Source organism: Scyliorhinus torazame, chromosome 12, assembly GCF_047496885.1.
Source record: "Scyliorhinus torazame isolate Kashiwa2021f chromosome 12, sScyTor2.1, whole genome shotgun sequence".
NCBI classification, from domain to species: Eukaryota; Metazoa; Chordata; class Chondrichthyes; order Carcharhiniformes; family Scyliorhinidae; genus Scyliorhinus; species Scyliorhinus torazame.
Window position 1 is genome coordinate 97,894,285 of NC_092718.1, and position 18,299 is coordinate 97,912,583.

The 18,299-nt window shown below is 50.7% G+C and overlaps 1 protein-coding gene across 1 annotated transcript in view; it reads left to right on the forward strand.

Annotated features, from left to right (window-relative positions):
• Positions 1-2,307, forward strand: part of LOC140387093 (hemicentin-1-like) — a 142,948-nt gene extending 140,641 nt beyond the window's left edge. Inside the window, exon 13 of the mRNA XM_072470102.1 lies at positions 2,213-2,307. Coding sequence (XP_072326203.1) covers positions 2,213-2,307 — 95 coding nt within the window. The remainder of the gene's footprint in view (positions 1-2,212) is intronic.
• The last annotated feature ends 15,992 nt before the right edge of the window (positions 2,308-18,299 follow it).

Consider the following 18,299-nt stretch of genomic DNA (forward strand, 5'->3'; position numbering starts at 1 on the left):
AGTGGGATCCTGCAGCTAGGGAAATCTTTTGCGCACTGGGACGGATGGTCAAAAAACAGCGTCTTACCGTGTCGTGGTGGATGAAGCTTTCTGTGCTCCCGGAGTCGACCAGGCATGGTGTCTCGTGCCCGTTGATCAGCACCGTTGTTGTCGTCGTCTGGAGTGTCCGGGGCCGTGCTTGGTCCAGCGTCATTGAGGCCAGACGTGGTCGTAGTACTTCAGCGTCTTCCTCGAACCCCGTGGAGCCGTCGATGCTGGGGTCCATTGTTGCCGTCCAAGATGGCGGCGGGGGTGAACAAAATGGCCGCCCCCATGCATCGCACATGGCTGGGGGGTCACAAGATGGCGGCGGGGGTGGACAAAATGGTCACCCCCATGCGTCGCACAGGGCTGGGGGGTCCCAAGATGGCGGCGCCCCTCCTCCCCTCGTGGTGGCCGGGACCCAAAATGGCGGCACCTGCGGGTCGCACATGGGGCGCTGGGGGGGTTGGGGAGCATTTGAAACGCGCAGGATTCCTTCTTTTCCGGGGACAGCGGTGGCCGGGACCCAAAATGGCTGCGCCTGCAGGTCGCACATGGGGCGCTGGGGGGGGTTGGGGAGCGTTTGGAACGCGCAGGACTCCTTCTTCTCCGGGGACAGCGGTGACCCCCCGGGACCGGCACACAGCCGCGAAATGGCCCTTTTTCCCGCAGCTCTTGCAAATCGCTGCGCGGGCCGGGCAGCGCTGCCGGGGGTGTTTCGCCTGGCCGCAGAAATAGCAGCGGGCTCCCCCGGGACGACTTGGCGTCTGAACCGCGCAAGCCTGTGGGGGGGGGTTTGTCGCGACGGGGGTCCATGGAGCCCAAGGGGCTGCCGCGCGGTCGGGGCCGTAGGCGCGGGCGTTTCGCGCGGCCACATCTAGTGAGGCTGCAAGGGCCCGTGCCTCTGAGAGTCCTAGCGACTCTTTTTCTAAAAGTCTTTGGCGGATTTGGGGAGAGTTCATACCAGTCACAAACGCATCGCGAATTAACATGTCCGTGTGTTCAATCGCGTTTACCGGTGGGCAGCTGCAGGCCCGTCCCAAACTTAGCAGCGCGGCGTAGAATTCGTCTAGCGATTCTCCGGGACTTTGCCGTCTCGTTGCGAGTTGGTAGCGTGCGTAGATCTGGTTCACTGGGCGAACATAGATGCTCTTTAGTGCTGCGAACGCCGTCTGGAAATCCTCTGCGTCTTCTATGAGAGGGTAAATTTCCAGGCTTACCCTCGAGTGCAGGACCTGTAGTTTCTGGTCTTCTGTGACCTGGCCGGGGGCCGTTCGGAGGTAGGCTTCGAAACAAGTCTGCCAGTGTTTAAAAACTGCTGCTGAGTTCACTGCGTGGGGGCTGATCCTCAGGCATTCCGGGACGATCCTGAGCTCCATAGTCCTTTAAGCACGCTTAATAAATTGTAGCGCACAAAGACTCCCGAGAGACGAATAGAGGTGAAGTCGATGAGGCTTTATTAAGCGTGACTTGTTCCCCGCAGTTCAGCAACAGACTGGCCTGCGGGGGAGAACTCCTGGTTCTTATACTCCGCCTTCAGGGCGGAGCTAGAGATCAACAGCCAACCAGGACCCGGGATCTGTCAGCCAATGACATCACGGCTTCACAGTCCCACATGACCCCCAATGCATACTACCACAATTAACAAAATCACAACAAGGATTTTTAAATTAGACTAAACCCTTGTTTCTTTAAATACATTATAGAATGATTGAAACTAGGGCGGCAACGTGGCGCAGTAGTTTGCACTGCTGCTTCATGGCACCGAGGAACGGGTTCGATCCCGGCCCCGGGTCATTAGCTGTGTGGAGTTTGTACATCCTCCCCATGTCTGAGCGGGTCTCACCCCCACAACCCAAAGATGTGCAGGTAGGTGGATTGGCCGCGCTAAATTGCCCCTTAATTGAAAAAAAAGAAATTGGGCACTTCAAATTTAAAAAAAAATAGAATAATTGACACTCCTATATTTTTGAATGTCAGAATGTATGAAATGTGTATATATATTCACATATCATTCAGAGCAATATTGAATAACAAGATAAGCAAAATATTGTGGGTGCTGGAATCTGAAAGAAGAACAGAGGTCACTGGAAAAGCTCAGCACGACTGCCAGCATTAAATGAATGTTTAGTGTCTATTGATTCTTCAGCAGAACTAAAAAGAATAACAAGGTACTTTTTGAATATTTTAGAAAACTTCCTGTGGATAATTGTCATCGTAGTTGGAACAATTGACGCAGTTATCATTCTGATTATGATCGTGGCGAAGGTCCAGAGGTACGTGTGAGCTTCATAAATACTGAAACACAGATTTGAAAGGCTTTTGGGCACCAGGAATTTTGCATCCTTGGGGCTGTTGCTTTAATTGTTTTGCCCTGAAATTCCCTGAGCCGGGAAAGGAGCTTTTTGTTGTGTAGAGGAGAGCGAATGGGGCCAGGTCCTTACGTGGGGAAATAGGAGGAATGGCAGAGACTCCAGGTCCCCTGGTCAGTCTATCACTGGTCTGTTGCTGATTTTTCAGACAGGAACAATAGCAAATCAGAATAATTCTATTTTATTTCTTGGGTTGGTGTCTTTTCTTTCCATGTGGCTAAATTGTAGATTTAGATATCAGAATAAAGTATAGAAACAGAATCTTCGCTCACACTGTAGTGCAGCAGGACATTGTGAGAGATGCTGCCTTTCCTAACAGACATACCACCCAAAATGCCCTCATTCAGCACAGACAGGTGGTAAAGATCTCACGAAAGTTTTGGTGCGAGGGGACTGAAGTTCTCTCACTGGCATTCCAAACATATATCCTCGGTCAACCGAACACAACTGACCAGTTGTCACCTCACTGTTTGTGTTTCTGTTGGAAAATATAGTAGCTTCAAAAATACACGAGAAAAGCTTGAGGGACATCATTAAGTAAAGGTAGGGTCTTGTGGCGCATTGAAAAATTAAAAGCTGCAAATAAGGTAGAAGAGTCTGAAAGGGTGGGTTTATTTCAAGGGCCTCAAATTGGGTTGCATGCATGGAAGGATGTATAAAAAGTAATTATATGACTATTCGTATCGGGAGAATAGTCGTATGTTAACTAGTACATGTATTCTCAAATAACTTTAGAGACACAAAGCGTTATTTATTTCTGCTCAAGTTATTAATTTCAATGTGTTCATTTGGAGGATATTGGCTGAATTTCTGAATTGGAAATTAAAATGAGCTGTAAAAACATTCAGATAGATTAACTGGGAGCAAGGGAATTGAATGGATTGGACAATTCAGAAACTGCTGAATTCAAAGATATTTTACAAAATCACAGGAGATGCTAGTGTTTGAATACAAAGGCTCGGTCCCTCTCTAATCCTCAAGTCTGGTTAAAAACCACAGACAGGACAGCGCCAACAGCGTCAATGAGCTCTGACATACATGTGTGAATGAAATGGTCTCTTACCTTGAATGAAACAGGACACAATGAAGATTCACTAGTCCACTTAAATTTGACAAAAGTATTCGGAAAGCAAAATAAAAAGCATAATTCAGACTTCCAAACGAACGAGAAAAAATATTGCTAATGTCTAATGATCTGTATTTAACATGTGCAATATCAATAATTCGTATTTTTTTAAATATAAATTTAGAGTACCCAATTCATTTTTTCCAATTAAGGGGCAATTTAATCCACCTACCTTGCACATGAAAAAATGAAATGAAATGAAAATTGCTTATTGTCACAAGTGGCTTCAATGAAGTTACTGTGAAAAGCCACTAGTCACCACATTCCAGCACCTGTTCAGGGAGGCTGGTATGGGAATTGAACCGTGCTGCTGGCCTGCTTTGGTCTGCTTTAAAAGCCAGCGATTTAGCCCAGTATGCTAAAGCAGCCCCTAAAAGCATAGAAAATGAATGACCTTCATCATCTTTGGGTTGTGGGGGCGAAACCCACAAACACGGAGAGAATGTGCAAACTCCACATGGACAGTGACCCAGAATCAAACCTGGGATCTCGGCGCCGTGAGACTGCAGTGCTACCACTGCGCCACCATGCTGCCCTTAGAATTCATATTTTAAATACATTGTCAGCTGATGTGACTGGGGCAGAACGCTATTCCTGCCTTCTACAGCAATTTGCATTTGTTCTTACTGGGGCTGGGGTCAATTATAATTGTAGGTAAAACCCGGTCCAAGTAATCTCCTGGATTGGGTTAGACAATCTGATGAGGTCTGAGAGGAACGGTAAAGGGAGCCTTACCCCTTTCTGCCACACCTCCTGGATCTGCGGGAGTGAATATGAAGGAGGGAAGGAGAGACTCTAATTGCAGGAATATTTGGGCATAAAGTTCACATGTGATGGGCTGACCTTGATTGTCCTTAATGTTAATGTTTGTTATTTGTACATGAAAGTACTGCCTCAATTTTGAATATATTTGTAGGATATTACAGTCATCTATCCGATTTGCTGTGTAGACAATGCCAGAAAATCCTGCCGAAGAACAGGATGGGAACCTATTGCATGTAACATGTGTTTGCTGCTTAACACACTGTTAACACTCTGTATGAAACTCATACACACATTTCAAAGACAGCATTAACAAACAGAAACTCTCCCTTACAGGTATTAAGTGTGTACACGTTTTGATTTATCCTTTAAATGATACAAACTTAATGTGCTGAATGACGATACCTGACATTCAGCCAGATGAAACACTCTCGATACCTGCAAGGAGACATTCTACAAATTGATAAATTCTCCCATAGATCAGTTTTCTTAGATGGAGAGAAATCTTCATGTGGAAAGACGGAGGTTTTAAGGCAATAATTAAACAGGAGTCAAATTGTGTCAATGCTAATCAGCAAACGATAGAAACCAAGTTCCTGATGGTGTAGTACCCAGCCACAGTTGAGCACTTGTAGATATATTAAACTTCATTATCAACAATTATGTGATTTGTATTCATTTTGTTTACTGACCAGGAAGAAGACAAGTGCCATTGCTTGTGTCCCAGGAACCAACAATGATTCGGTGACTTACGCTATGGTGCAACACCCATTGAACACCCAGGTAAGGGAGGGAAATGAAACTGACCAATATCCAAAGGAAATATCTCATTGCTTATCAATCTGTTTCTAACCAATGTCAACCAGGTAAACATATAAACCAACTATTAAATGGGCGTTGTAAAACCCTGCTTTACTGAGCTGTTAAACGATGGACTGGAGGTGATGGTCATTGTCTTGGTGAATATTTAATAGATATTTCCTGCCCAGAAAATTTGACTCTCTATTAAAACGTAGAATTTAATTTTTTTTTCTGCAAAAATATACTTTACTCGTAAGATGTCTGAAAGAACATAACAAACATTTCAAAATGGTTATCACACATAGTGCAATAATATTCATGTTTTCTATAGGTGCACTCTGGGGTGTTTCAATACAGTCAAAGAAATATTACAGACATTTCAAAATGGTCATTACAAATGGTGCAAATGTGATTACATTATTCAAATAGATAAATGCAAAATCAACCAAGACCCCCCTCGCAACTTCATCAGCCAACACCCCAATAATGTTAAGAAAACAACCCACGCCTCCCCGAATCAACCCTCTCCTCATAACAGCTGACAGTAACCAACTCTGTAAAGTGTAGAATAAACAGACCCAGTCTCTTGTGGAACCCCTAAATCACCCCATCACAGCAAACTTAACCTTCTCCAACAGGTCCCCAAGCCATGCAGAGGCAGAGTGCCGAGAAGCTGACATCCACCCCAACAAGGCCTGCCTGCAAGCAATCAGTGAGGCAAAGGCCTAAACATCTGCCCCCGCTCCTGTCCGCAGCTCCTGCAGGTCCGACACCCCAAACATGGCCCCCAAGGGTCTGGGCTCCAAGTCTACGTGCAGGAGTGCTGACATGGTGCTGAAAAATGACCTCCAAAATGTATCCAACTTCGGGCAGGACCAGAACATATGTACATCATTGACCTGACCTCTCCCACACCACTCGCAAATGTCCTCCACTCCACCAAACAAACGGCTCATCCGGTGCGCTCTGTGCACCACTTCTGGCTGTATTAACCCCAGCCTCGCTCAAGAGATTGAGGCATTCACCCTCTGCAATGACTCATACCACAACCCCTTCTCCAGCGCCACCCTGAGCTCCCCCTCTCATGTGGTCTTAACCCACTCCAGCTATGGCACATCCTCCTCCAAAGTCCTCCCATAAATCACCGATATGATACCTCTCTCCAACTTCATCACCGATAATACCCCCTCCAATAACAAAGAGGGGGTGTCACCGAAATGTCGGGAAAACCTTCCTTGCAAAGGTACCTGCATATACCTAAAGGCCTCCCCCCCCCCCACAGAATGTCAAACTTCTCTGCCAACTTCTCCAAACTCGCAAGCCACCCTTCCAAAAATAAGTCCTTAATTTCCGTCACCCTCCACTCCTCCCAACCTGAAACCTAGCATCCAATCACGATGGTTCAAAAACATGATTCCTTTAGACCGGCATCAGCTTCAACCCAAAATAAAATGCTGCCGAAACAGCCTTTGTATCTTCAGCGAGGCCCCCATCACCGGGCTATCCTAATATTTCCCTGGGGAAAATAGGAGTGATGGCGTTGCCAGCACCCGCAAACCTGCCCCCTAAAAGAGGGTGCCTCCATCCTTACCCACATTGCCTCCGACTCCCTACTCCAGCCCCCCACCTTCTCGGCATTCATCGCCCAATAATAATACGAAGGATTTGGAAGAGCCAACCCCCCCCCCCACTGTCGCCCTCTCTGAAGCACCGTTTTACGAATCCTCGCTACCTCCCCCACCCATACAAATAACAAAATCAACCGTTCCACCCCCACAAAAAAATGCCTTCGGCAAAAAAACCAGTATTTTTATGGAATAAAAATATAAACCATCAATCTTTATTGATGGTTGCCAATGATAAGGGAAGACTATCCCACCTTGACAAATCTGCCTTTGCCCTATCCGCTGTTGTATTATCATAACTGTAAGAACTGCAAGGGTTAATGAAATGTCTTGAGTAGTCACTCGAGGGAGCTAGAGCTACAAGTACATACGACATTGATGCTAAGCCTTGTGGGAGAGAGTATTGCAGGAGTTAGCTAGAGCAAGACAGAAATATAGATACTGTGAGTAAGAGCAGATCATAGTTTATAACAGTATAAAGATTAGTTGTAGATGAGTGTGGTTTATATGTCAATAGTCAATGGTGTATTATTTAGAAGTATGTGTCGAATCCAAACTAGTAGTGTTAATAAATTTATAGCTTTGTTCAAGTCCAAGCTATTTTGTGGTCTTTGTGAAAACTACGCTAACCATCCTGAATTTCATAATACAAAGAACACCACACCCACCAGGCTCATAAAATTCAACTTGTGCAACCAGGCCCAGTTCCGAGCCACCTGCACCCCCAAATACCTGAAGTGAGTAGTTGCCACACTTCAATACAATTCTGTTAAACATATTATTCACCATATGCATTCAATGTGGGTTATACAGCCTGAGAGGGTTCTATACAATTCTCCTCCTCTCAATTCATCAAGATTGAAAGGTCTTCAACAGCGACCTTCCCCATTGCCCCTCTCTGGCAGCTGCCCCAAGCCTTAGTGCCTCCCTCAGCACATAGTCCTGGACTTTGGAATATGTCAGTCTGCAACACCAGGCCAGGGACAATTCATTGCAGTGGAATACCAGATTAAAGTGTGCCTTTCACTGAGTTGATGATCCACCAACAACAGTTGATGTTTGTCTCGATGTCTGTCCTTGGGAGCAGCCCTTGGGAACAGGGTCCTGTGTCATGGAGCTGCTCAGGATGAACCTTGACATGAACCATCTCCTCTCACTCCAGACCTTTTTTGTGAAGACACATTCCAGAAGGAGGTGGATACCGGTCTCTTCCCACCACATTGGTCTGGAGGGCAACATGTGAATGAGCTATGAATCCGGGATTTAAGAAAGATCTGGCAGTGAAGGACTTTTCCCCTCACCAGCCAAGCCAGATCTTGGTGCTGGTTTGAAAGTTCTGATGATGAGGCATTTTGCCAAATGACCTTGACAGTCCACTCAGGGAACCAGCCGACAGGATCCACCATCTCCTTTTCCAAGAGGCCATTAGTTGCGGACCACTGCCTGATGGACTTGTGGTCAAAGGGGTTGCTCTTCATAATTTTTTTGCGGGAAACAGGTGGCACAGCACGATCCCTGACAACGGGGCCAGACCCATCCTTCGCTAGGGGCAGGTAGAACCTCAGAGTTAGTGACACGTGGGGCTGGATTTTCCATTTTGTGACACTGGAATTGAGAATTACGATTGGTTGGAGAATTGCACAGAATGGAAATAAATCTGTTTTGCCCCTGACACCGATTCAGACGCCATGCTCCATTCCGTCGCTAGCGGCGATATCGAAGTTTGCATCCCACACCAGCAGATCCATGCAAGACTGTCATTTGCATGGATTTTAATGTCATTAACAGCTTGGAAACATCATGCTCTAACGCTTTGTGATGCTCTGCCCCTCCTAGTTGGAAGTCTCACAGGCGCAGGTTAGTGGAAGTATTTACAACTGGGAACTGGGTGCCATGACTACGGAGTGGGAACGGGAGTCTAGAAAAACTCTGAAAAAAATTCAAAACCTGTCGGGCCTGCTGGGGGGGGCTGTACAGGCTGGTGGCAGGAGTGGGTAACCACGTGGTGCCAAGTCTGTGGACTTGGGATGTCCCCTCGGGATCGGGGTGGCCTGACTCAGACCGCCAATGTTGTAGTATGTGATTTAAATGCACCCCTTTGGTGCTACCTACAGGCTCCTGGCTTCTCACACTGCTGGGTGCTGCCTATGTCCTTTCAATGCTCAGAGAGCCTCTGGTCATCTGGAGCCCACCCAGGCCACCCCTCTGGCTGCCCTTTTAACCCAGCTGTTTCATCAAGGGACTGGATGTGGCCAAGCTCAATCAGGGTCCCAACAGGTGTTGGCACTCCTCAGAAGTGCTGCCCCATTGCAGAAGGCGCATGGTATCAGCAGAACACACTCCAACCAGAGGACACCTGCACCATGGCCTTTGGAGCCCTCCCTGGTTCTTTGCCCCTCTCAGGGCAGAAGATTCATCTGTGACGCCCACTCCTTAGGATCCCAAGCTGTCTCCTCCTGGCGAGGCTGGCAACACTGACTGCCTCTGTCACCACCTCCCAGGCAATGCTCAGGAGGGCAGGAGTTCAGGAGTCTGCGGTCCACCCAGGGGAAGTGGGTGTCATCACTGACATGTAGCTGTGGGTCCACCTCAGACTCCCGAACACGGGGGTGGGGTGGGCAGGTCTTCTGTGAGCCACCTTCAGAATTGCAGTATATGTGTGTAAGTGGAGAGCTTATAAATCGCTCCGCTGTCAGGCTCTTTATCGTTACCTTTGGCCTCAGCAGCGAGAGTGTGGATCGCACGCTGTTCAGTCCCAGCAGGAACATAGGGCGACATTCTCCCCCAACGGCGCGATGTCCGCCGACTGGCGCCCAAAACGGCGCCAATCAGACGGGCATCGCGCCGCCCCAAAGGTGCGGAATGCCCCGCATCTTTGGGGGCCGAGCCCCAACATAGAGGGGCTAGGCCGACGCCGGAGGGATTTCCGCCGCGCCAGCTGGCGGAAATGGCGTTTGGTGCCCCGCCAGCTGGCGCGGAAATGACATTCGGGGCAGCGCATGCGCGGGAGCGTCAGCGGGCGCTGACAATTTCCCGCGCATGCGCAGTGGGGAGAGTCACTTCCGCCTCCGCCATGGTGGAGGCTGTGGCGGAGGCGGAAGGGAAAGAGTGCCCCCACGGCACAGGCCCGCCCGCGGATCGGTGGGCCCCGATCGCAGGCCAGGCCACCATGGGGGCACCCCCCGGGGTCAGATCGCCCCGTGCCCCCCCCAGGACCCCGGAGCCCGCCCACGCCACCTTGCCCCGCCTGTAAATACCTACTTTAATTTACGCCGGCGGGACAGGCAATTTCTTGGCGGGACTTCGGCCCATTCGGGCCGGAGAATTGAGCGGGAGGGCCCGCCAACCGGCGCGGCCCGATTCCTGCCCCCGCCCAATCTCCGGTACCGGAGACTTTGGCAGGGGCGGGGGCGGGATTCACGGCAGCCAACGGCCAATCTCCGACCCGGCGGGGTGTTGGAGAATGACGCCCATAGTCTCCCACACGGGAATCCTGACTTGGTGTTTGCCTACCAAGGATCTATGTGGTAAACCATGTGTTCTTATATTAAGGGTTGTACAGTAGAACCTGCACTACAGGTTCACCTGGACCCTGCGTGCTAGCTCCGCCCAGGAGCCGGGTTATAAATATGCATGGCCTTCAGCTCGCAGCCATTTTGTCAGTTGCTGTAGGAGGCCACACATCAGATACTAATAAAACGTCAGTTTGAATTCAACTTTGTCTCCAGCCAAATTGATCGTGCCTCAATTTATTAGTATCTGATTCAGAAGATGGACCTTTGGATTAAACCAGATCGACTGCAGCTGGACCCACCCGCAAGCGGCACCAGAAAGGACTTTCAGCACGGGCTAGCTTGTTCTGAAGCGTATATCAACGCGGCGCCGACCCCTGTTCCAGAGGCTCAGAAGATTCAAATCTTGTACTCCAGACTCAGCTCTAAAATCTTCCCGCTGATCCAGGATGCGCCCAATTACGCTGACGCTATGACTCGACTCAAAGAAAATTACGAGCAGAAGACGAACACGCTCTTCGCCAGACACGTGCTTGCAACGCGTACTCAACTACCTGGTGAGTCAATCGAGGACTTCTGGAGGGCCCTGATCCCACTAGTTCGGGACTGTGACTGCCAGGACGTTACAGCTAAGGAGCACTCAGATCTCCTTATGAAGGATGCTTTTGTATCTGGGATTGGGTCCGATGTTATCAGGCAGTGGCTCCTAGGAGGGGCCATGCGCGACCTCGCAGAGAATAAAACACTAGCGCTTTCCATGACGGTCGCTTTACGCAATGTACACTCCAAGCCCCCAACCACGCGGCCCACTCCTCCTACGCTTCATGGGCCCCACAGGCAGTCGCCCCAGCGGGGGCGCTACCCACTCAATACGCCTGCGCTACACGCCAGCCAGTGATCTCCGGGGGGTCCTGATGTTATTTTTGCGGCCAACAAAGACACCCCTGCCAACGCTGCCCAGCCTGCACTGCCCTTTGTAAGGCCTGCGGGAAGAAGGGCCACTATGCAGCGGTGTGCCAGGCCCGCTCAGCGGCAGCGGTCGCCCCCACCCCCTCCGGTCACAGACAATGGGCGCTGCTATCCTCCCCAGGCCATGTGCGAGCAATGGGCGCCGCCATCTTCTCCCCCGCACAACACTTGCGTTTCATGGGCGCCGCCATTTTGCTCCACCCCCGCAACGTGCGTTCCATGGGCGCCGCCATTTTGTGACCCCCCAGGACCTCCGGGCGCCGCCATCTTGTCCACCCCGTAGCACATGGAGACCAACGGCGTTTCAGGAGCCAGGCTCAGCGGCCGCCTCACTACCCGACGATCAACTACGACTTGCATCCATGGCAATCGACCAGTCCCGACCACACACTCTGACCAACGCATTCACCAGCGTGAATGTCAACGGCCACGTGACCTCGTGCCTACTGGACTCTGGGAGCACCGGGAGCTTCATACATCCAAATATGGTAAGGCGCTGCTCCCTTACGGTACACCCTACCAATCAAAGTATCTCCCTCGCCTCTGGATCCCATCGCGTAGCAATCCGGGGGTACTACACGATTACGCTCACAGCCCAAGGCATAGAGTTCCACGGTTTTCGCCTCTACGTCCTCCCTAACCTCTGCGCTGCACTTATCCTTGGCCTGGATTTTCAGTGCAACCTCCAGAACCTGACCCTTAAATTCGGCGGACCCTTACCACCCCTCACTGTGTGCGGCCTCGCGACCCTAAAGGTCGATCCTCCTTCCCTCTTTGCCAATCTAACTCCAGATTGCAACCCGTCGCCACCAGAAGCAGATGGTACAGCACCCAGGATATGGCCTTCACCAGGTCCGAGGTCCAGCGGTTGCCTTGGGAGGGAGTCATCGAGGCCAGCAACAGCTCCTGGAGAGCTCAAGTGGTAGTGGTTAAGTCTGGGGCGAAAGACCGAATGGTCGTGGACTATAGCCAGACCATCAACAGGTACACGCAGCTCAACGTGTACCCCCTCCCACGCATATCTGACATGGTTAACCAGATTGCACAGTGCCGGGTCTTCTCAATGGTGGACCTGAAATCCGCTTACCACCAGCTCCCCATCCGTAAATCAGACCGGCCATACACCGCCTTCGAGGCAGGCGGCTGGCTATATCACTTCCTTAGGGTCCCCTTCGGCATCACCAATGGGGTTTTGGTCTTCCAAAGGGAGATGGACCGAATGGTCACCGGTACGGCTTGCGGGCCACGTTTCCATACCTAGACAATGTGACCATCTGCGGCCATGATCAGCAGGACCACGACGCCAACCTCGCTAAATTTCTCCGCACTGCCATTCTCCTCAACCTCACATATAACAAGGAGAAGTGTGTGATCCGTACAAACCGCTTAGCCATCCTCGGCTACGTGGTCCAGAACGGTGTTCTGGGGCCCGATCCCAACCGCATGTGCTCCCTCATGGAGCTTCCCCTCCCCACTGCCCCAAGGCCCTCAAACGCTGCCTGGGGTTCTTCTCGTATTACGCTCAGTGGGTCCCAAACTATGCGGACAAGGCCCGCCCACTCATACAGTCCACTCATTTCTTCCTGACGGCCGAGGCCCAACAGGCTTTCGCCCGATCAGAGCTGATATTGCCAAAGCTGGAATGCTGTAGACGAAACACTTCCTTTCCAAGTAGAAAGCAACGCATCGGACGTCGACCTTGCCGCCACCCTCAACCAGGCAGGCAGGCCCGTGGCATTCTTTTCCCGCACCCTCCATGCATCCGAAATTCGGCACTCATCCGTCGAAAAGGAGGCCCAGGCTATCGTTGAGGCTGTGCGACATTGGAGGCATTACCTGGCCGGCAGGAGATTCACTCTCCTCACTGACCGACGGTCGGTAGCCTTCATGTTCAACAACACACAGCGGGGCAAGATCAAAAATGACAAAATCTTGCGGTGGAGAATTGAGCTCTCCACCTATAACTACGAGATTAAGTATCGCCATGGCAAACTCAACGAGCCCCCAGACGTCCTATCCCGAGGTACATGTGCCAGCGCACATGTAGACCGACTCCGGACCCTGCACGACAGCCTTTGTCACCCAGGGTTCACTCGGTTGTGCCACTTCATTGAGGCACAAAATTTGCCCTACTCCGTCGAGGAAGTAAGGACGATCACCAAGGACCGCCAGGTCTGTGCGGTGTGCAAACTGGACTTCTACCGGCCGGACCGTGCGCACCTGGTGAAGGCCTCCCGTCCCTTTGAACATCTCAGCATGGATTTCAAAGGCCCCCTCCCCTCCTCTGACCGACACACGTATTTCCTCAGTGCGATCGATGAATACTCCTGATTTCCCTTCGCCATCCCATGCCCCGACATGACGTCTGCCACCGTCATTAAAGCCCTTAATTCTATCTTCACTCTGTTCAGCTTCCCTGCCTACATCCACAGTGACAGGGGATCCTCATTCATGAGTGATGAGCTACGTCAGTTCCTACTCAGCAGGGGTATCGTCTCCAGCAGAACGACGAGCTACAACCCCCGGGGAAACGGATAGGTAGAAAGGGAGAATGGGAATGTATGGAGGGCCGTCCAGCTGGCCCTATGGTCCAGAAATATCCCGGCCTCCCGCTGGCAAGAGGTCCTCCCTGATGCACTACATTCCATTCGCTCATGACTTTGCACTGCTACGAACAGTACACCGCATGAACGTCTTTTTGCCTTCCCCAGGAAGACATCCGGGGTATCACTCCCAACTTGGCTCAGAGCTCCGGGAACCATGCTTCTCCGTAAACATGTGCGGCTCCACAAGGCGGATCCGTTGGTGGAAAGGGTGCACCTGCTCCACGCAAACCCACAGTACGCCTACGTGGCGTTTCCCGATGGCCGCCAGGATACCGTCTCCCTCAGAGACCTGGCACCAGCAGGTTCCACCCCCTCACCACCCCTGCCGCCCCCGGCGCCACCCTCCCCTCCCCCGGCCTCCCCATCACCCCCCCCCAGGACTGTCCGACCTCCCCCTGCCCACCCCCATTGATGAAGAGTATTTTGGCATGCTCCCGGAGTCAATTTCGACCACGACAGCACCAACATCGCCGTCACCACTTCGTCAATCCCAGAGGACGATCAAGGCGCCGGACCGGCTGAACCTCTGACCGGCCCACCGGATGACGAGAGACATTTTTTTACCGTTCTGTAAATATTAAAGATTGCGAATTGTATATAGCTATCCACCACCCCTGCCGGGCTCAATTTTAACAGGGGGTGAATGTGGTAAACCACTGTGTTCTTATATTAAGGCTTGTACGGTAGAACCTGCACTACAGGTTCACCTGGGCCCCTGCATGTTGGCTCCGTCCAGGAGCCGGGTTATAAATATGCGTGGCCTTCAGCTCACAGCCATTTCATCAGCTGCTGTCGGAGGCCACACATCAGACACTAATAAAGCCTCAGTTTGAATTCAACTTCGTCTCCAGCCAAATTGATCGTGCCTCAATCTACACACAGCTTGATGCAGCCACACATAAAAGGTGTACATCAGGATTAGGGTGATATTGGTTACATTTCCACCCCCCCTCCCCCCCACTGAAACTCAAGGGATGTCCATCATGTGCCCGTGAACGCAGTCCATTTTTGACCAGCAGATGAAGGGAATTTGTTTTCCACCAAATGAGTATGAAGAGTGTGTCAGTATCAGAGATTGAATAAAGCAGATTATTCTGGTACAGACATTACAGTCACATCCATGTCACTGGCTCCATGTCTTAAACACTGTTTTCTGTTACAGAGCCAAGGCCTGGACAATAATATTGATGGTCCAAGGACTGCATCAAAACCAGCTCAATGTGAGGAGGTTCTGTACGCAGCACTGAGCATCTCCAACGTCCGCAAACCTGACATTCAATTCCAGATTAAGGAGCCCAGTGAATACGCTGCAATATAATGTAAATGAAATGGAAGTGGCCCAATTCTCACCAATGGAGATCAGCAATAGCATCAAACAACTAATGTTACAACTTGGAACAGCAAGTTGATATTGTAGAAAGTGCTTTGAGAATGGCGATATTTCAAATATTCATTGCTAACATTTTAAAATCTCATTGTGATAAAATTTGACTTACAATCCCAACTCAGTTTCCATTTCCCAACATACTGCTGAAATGGAGCAAGGGTGTACCTCTGAAGATCAATGTAACCATTCATTAGGATGTTGGAGTCTTTTTAAAAACATCACTTGTTCTGTCTGTTGAACATTATCCTATTTTGGATTCTCCCTTGCCTTGATCAGTAGCTTTATTAGAGAATGGCATTGTTTCCAAGTCCAGTGAAATTGAATCTTAGTGCCAACTAACAGCAGTTTCCTTCAACATTTACTGATATTTCACTGACATCATGGAGAAGGGCAGATGCTATAAAAGGTGAAGGCTGAGAGTTCAGAGAATCCCCAGATTAACTGATTCAATTCTGGATTGATGCCCAGGGGCGAAATTCTCCATAATCGGCACGATGTCCGCCAACCGGCGCCAAAAACGGTGCAAATCAGTCCGGCATCGCGCCGCCCCAAAGGTGCGGAATCCTCCGCATCTTGACCGGCCGAGCCCTAACCTTGAGGGGCTAGGCCCGCGCCGGACTGATTCCCGCCCCGCCAGCTGGTGGGAAAGGCCTTTGGTGCCCCCCCAGCTGGCGCGGAAATGACATTGCCGGGCGGCGCATGCGCGGGAGCGTCAGCGGCCGCTCACGGCATCCCCGCGCATGCGCAGTGGAGGGAGTCTCTTCCGCCTCCACCATGGTGGAGACCGTGGCGAAGGCGGAAGCAAAAGAGTGCCTCCACGGCACAGGCCCGCCCGCGGATCGGTGTGCCCCGATCGCGGGCCAGGCCACCGTGGGGGCACCACCCGGGGCCAGACCGCCCGCGCCCCCCCCAGGACCCCAGAGCCCGCCTGCGCCTCCGTGTCCCGCCGGTAAGAGAGGTGGTTTAATCCACGCCGGCGGGACAGGCATTCTAGCAGTGGGACTTCGGCCCATCTGGGCCGGAGAATCGCCGGGGGTGGGGGGGGGGCTGCCAACCGGCGCGGCGCGATTCCCACCCCCGCCGAATATCCGGTGCCGGAGAATTCGGCAACCGGCGGGGGCGGGATTCACGCCAGCCCCCAGCGATTCTCCGACCCGGCGGGGGGTGGATTTCGAATCCACTCAACACATTTCAGCATCAAGTGGCTCTGGGGTTAGATTTTGAATGGTATTCATGGACTAGTTACCATTTTTTCATGTTGCACCAAATTCCGGGTCATCTTCATGCAAGAAAAACTGTTCTATTTCCTAACATGTAAAAACTGTGTTCACTTGGATTTAATTCCCTATTCTATTGATTACTGGCCTAATGACATATTATCAGTGACTCTGTGACCAGCCCTTGCCATAGGAAGCATAGAATTGTCTTTCGCAAGTTCCTTTGGTCACTTTTATGTGATCTGCAATGTAAGATATCAGTTTTATCCTGACTCCCAGCTTAATATAACCTATAATAATCTTTATTATTGTCACAAGTAGGCTTACATTAACACTGCAATGAAGTTACTGTGAAAAACCCCTAGTCGCCACATTCCGGCGCCTGTTCAGGTACACTGAGGGAGGATTCAGAATGTCCAAATTACCTAACAGCACGTCTTTTGGGACTTGTATGAGGAAACCGGAGCACCCGGAGGAAACCCACAGACACCACAGGGAGAACGTGTAGACTCCGCATAGACAGTGACCCAAACTGGGATTTGAGCCTGGGACCCTGGCGCTGTGAAGTGACAGTGCTAACCATGACGCCCACACCACATTACAGACTGAACTGTAGGGCACCAAGCCCGATGTGGCTCCATTAGTTTGGCAGCCGCTTGCACCCGAGTGCAATCAATGTTCTGTTTGGTGTTAGTTTCCATTCGGCTGGCTGCTGCAGTTGGTGATCCCTTGTCTCTGGATGAATGAATTAAAAAGGAGTCTAATCCTGTCTCCTCCTCAAAACTGATTATCTTGTGATTAAAGTGATACAATGACACATCTGTTGGTTTGAGATTGCCTGTGTGTGAGTGTTTCTACCTGCGTGAGTATTGTTATGGTCCAGGGCTTAGAAACTCCAAAGCGTATTATGAAGTTCATCTCCGAGATAATCAAGTCCACTCCTCAACCATACCTAACACCTCTCCCATCACCCATGGCACCTTCCCATGCAAGAACAGAAGATATAACACCTGCCCCTTCACCTCTTCTATGCTTAACATCCCAGGCCCAAAACACCTATTCCAGGTTGAGCAGTGTTTCACTTGCACCTCTTTCAATTTGGTCTATTGCATTCACTGCTCCCAATGTGGTCTCCTCTATATCAGAGACACCAAACGCAGGCTGGGTGATCGCTTTGTCTGTGTGACCTTCCCGTTGCTTGCCATTTTAACACAAGAACCTGCTCCCATGCACACATGTCTGTCCTTGGCCTGCTGCAATGTTCCATAGAATATACAGTGCAGAAGGAGGCCATTCGACCCACTTAAACCCTCACTTCCACCCTATCCCCGTAACCCAATAACCCCATCTAACCTTTTTGGTCAATAAGAGCAATTTAGCATGGCCAATCCACCTAACCTGCACGTCTTTGGACTGTGGGAGGAAACCGGAGCACCCGGAGGAAACCCACGCAGACACGGGGAGAACGTGCAGACTCCGCACAGGCAGTGACCCAGCGGGGAATCGAACCTGGGACCCTGGCGCTGTGAAGCCACAGTGCTATCCACTTGTGCTACTGTGCTGCTTCCAGTGAAGCTCAAAGCAAACTGGAGGAACAATATCTCATCTTCCGGTTAGGCACGCTACAGCTTTCCGGTCTCAACATCGAATTCAACAACTTCAGATGATTAGCTCACCCCTTTGTTTTCATCCCATTTCATTTTAACTGTCTTTTATCATTTCTTTCTTTCTTGTCTTTATATATTCCCCCTATAGTATCCACCCTTTCCTTACCTTTTCTCTCCTTTGCTTTCCCCTTCCCCTCCCCCCACATCTACATCTGTCACAGCTGACCCTCTGATGTTAGTTTCTCGAATGTTTGGCCTTTCACACCTTTAGTTCTCTCTGGACTGCCATTAACA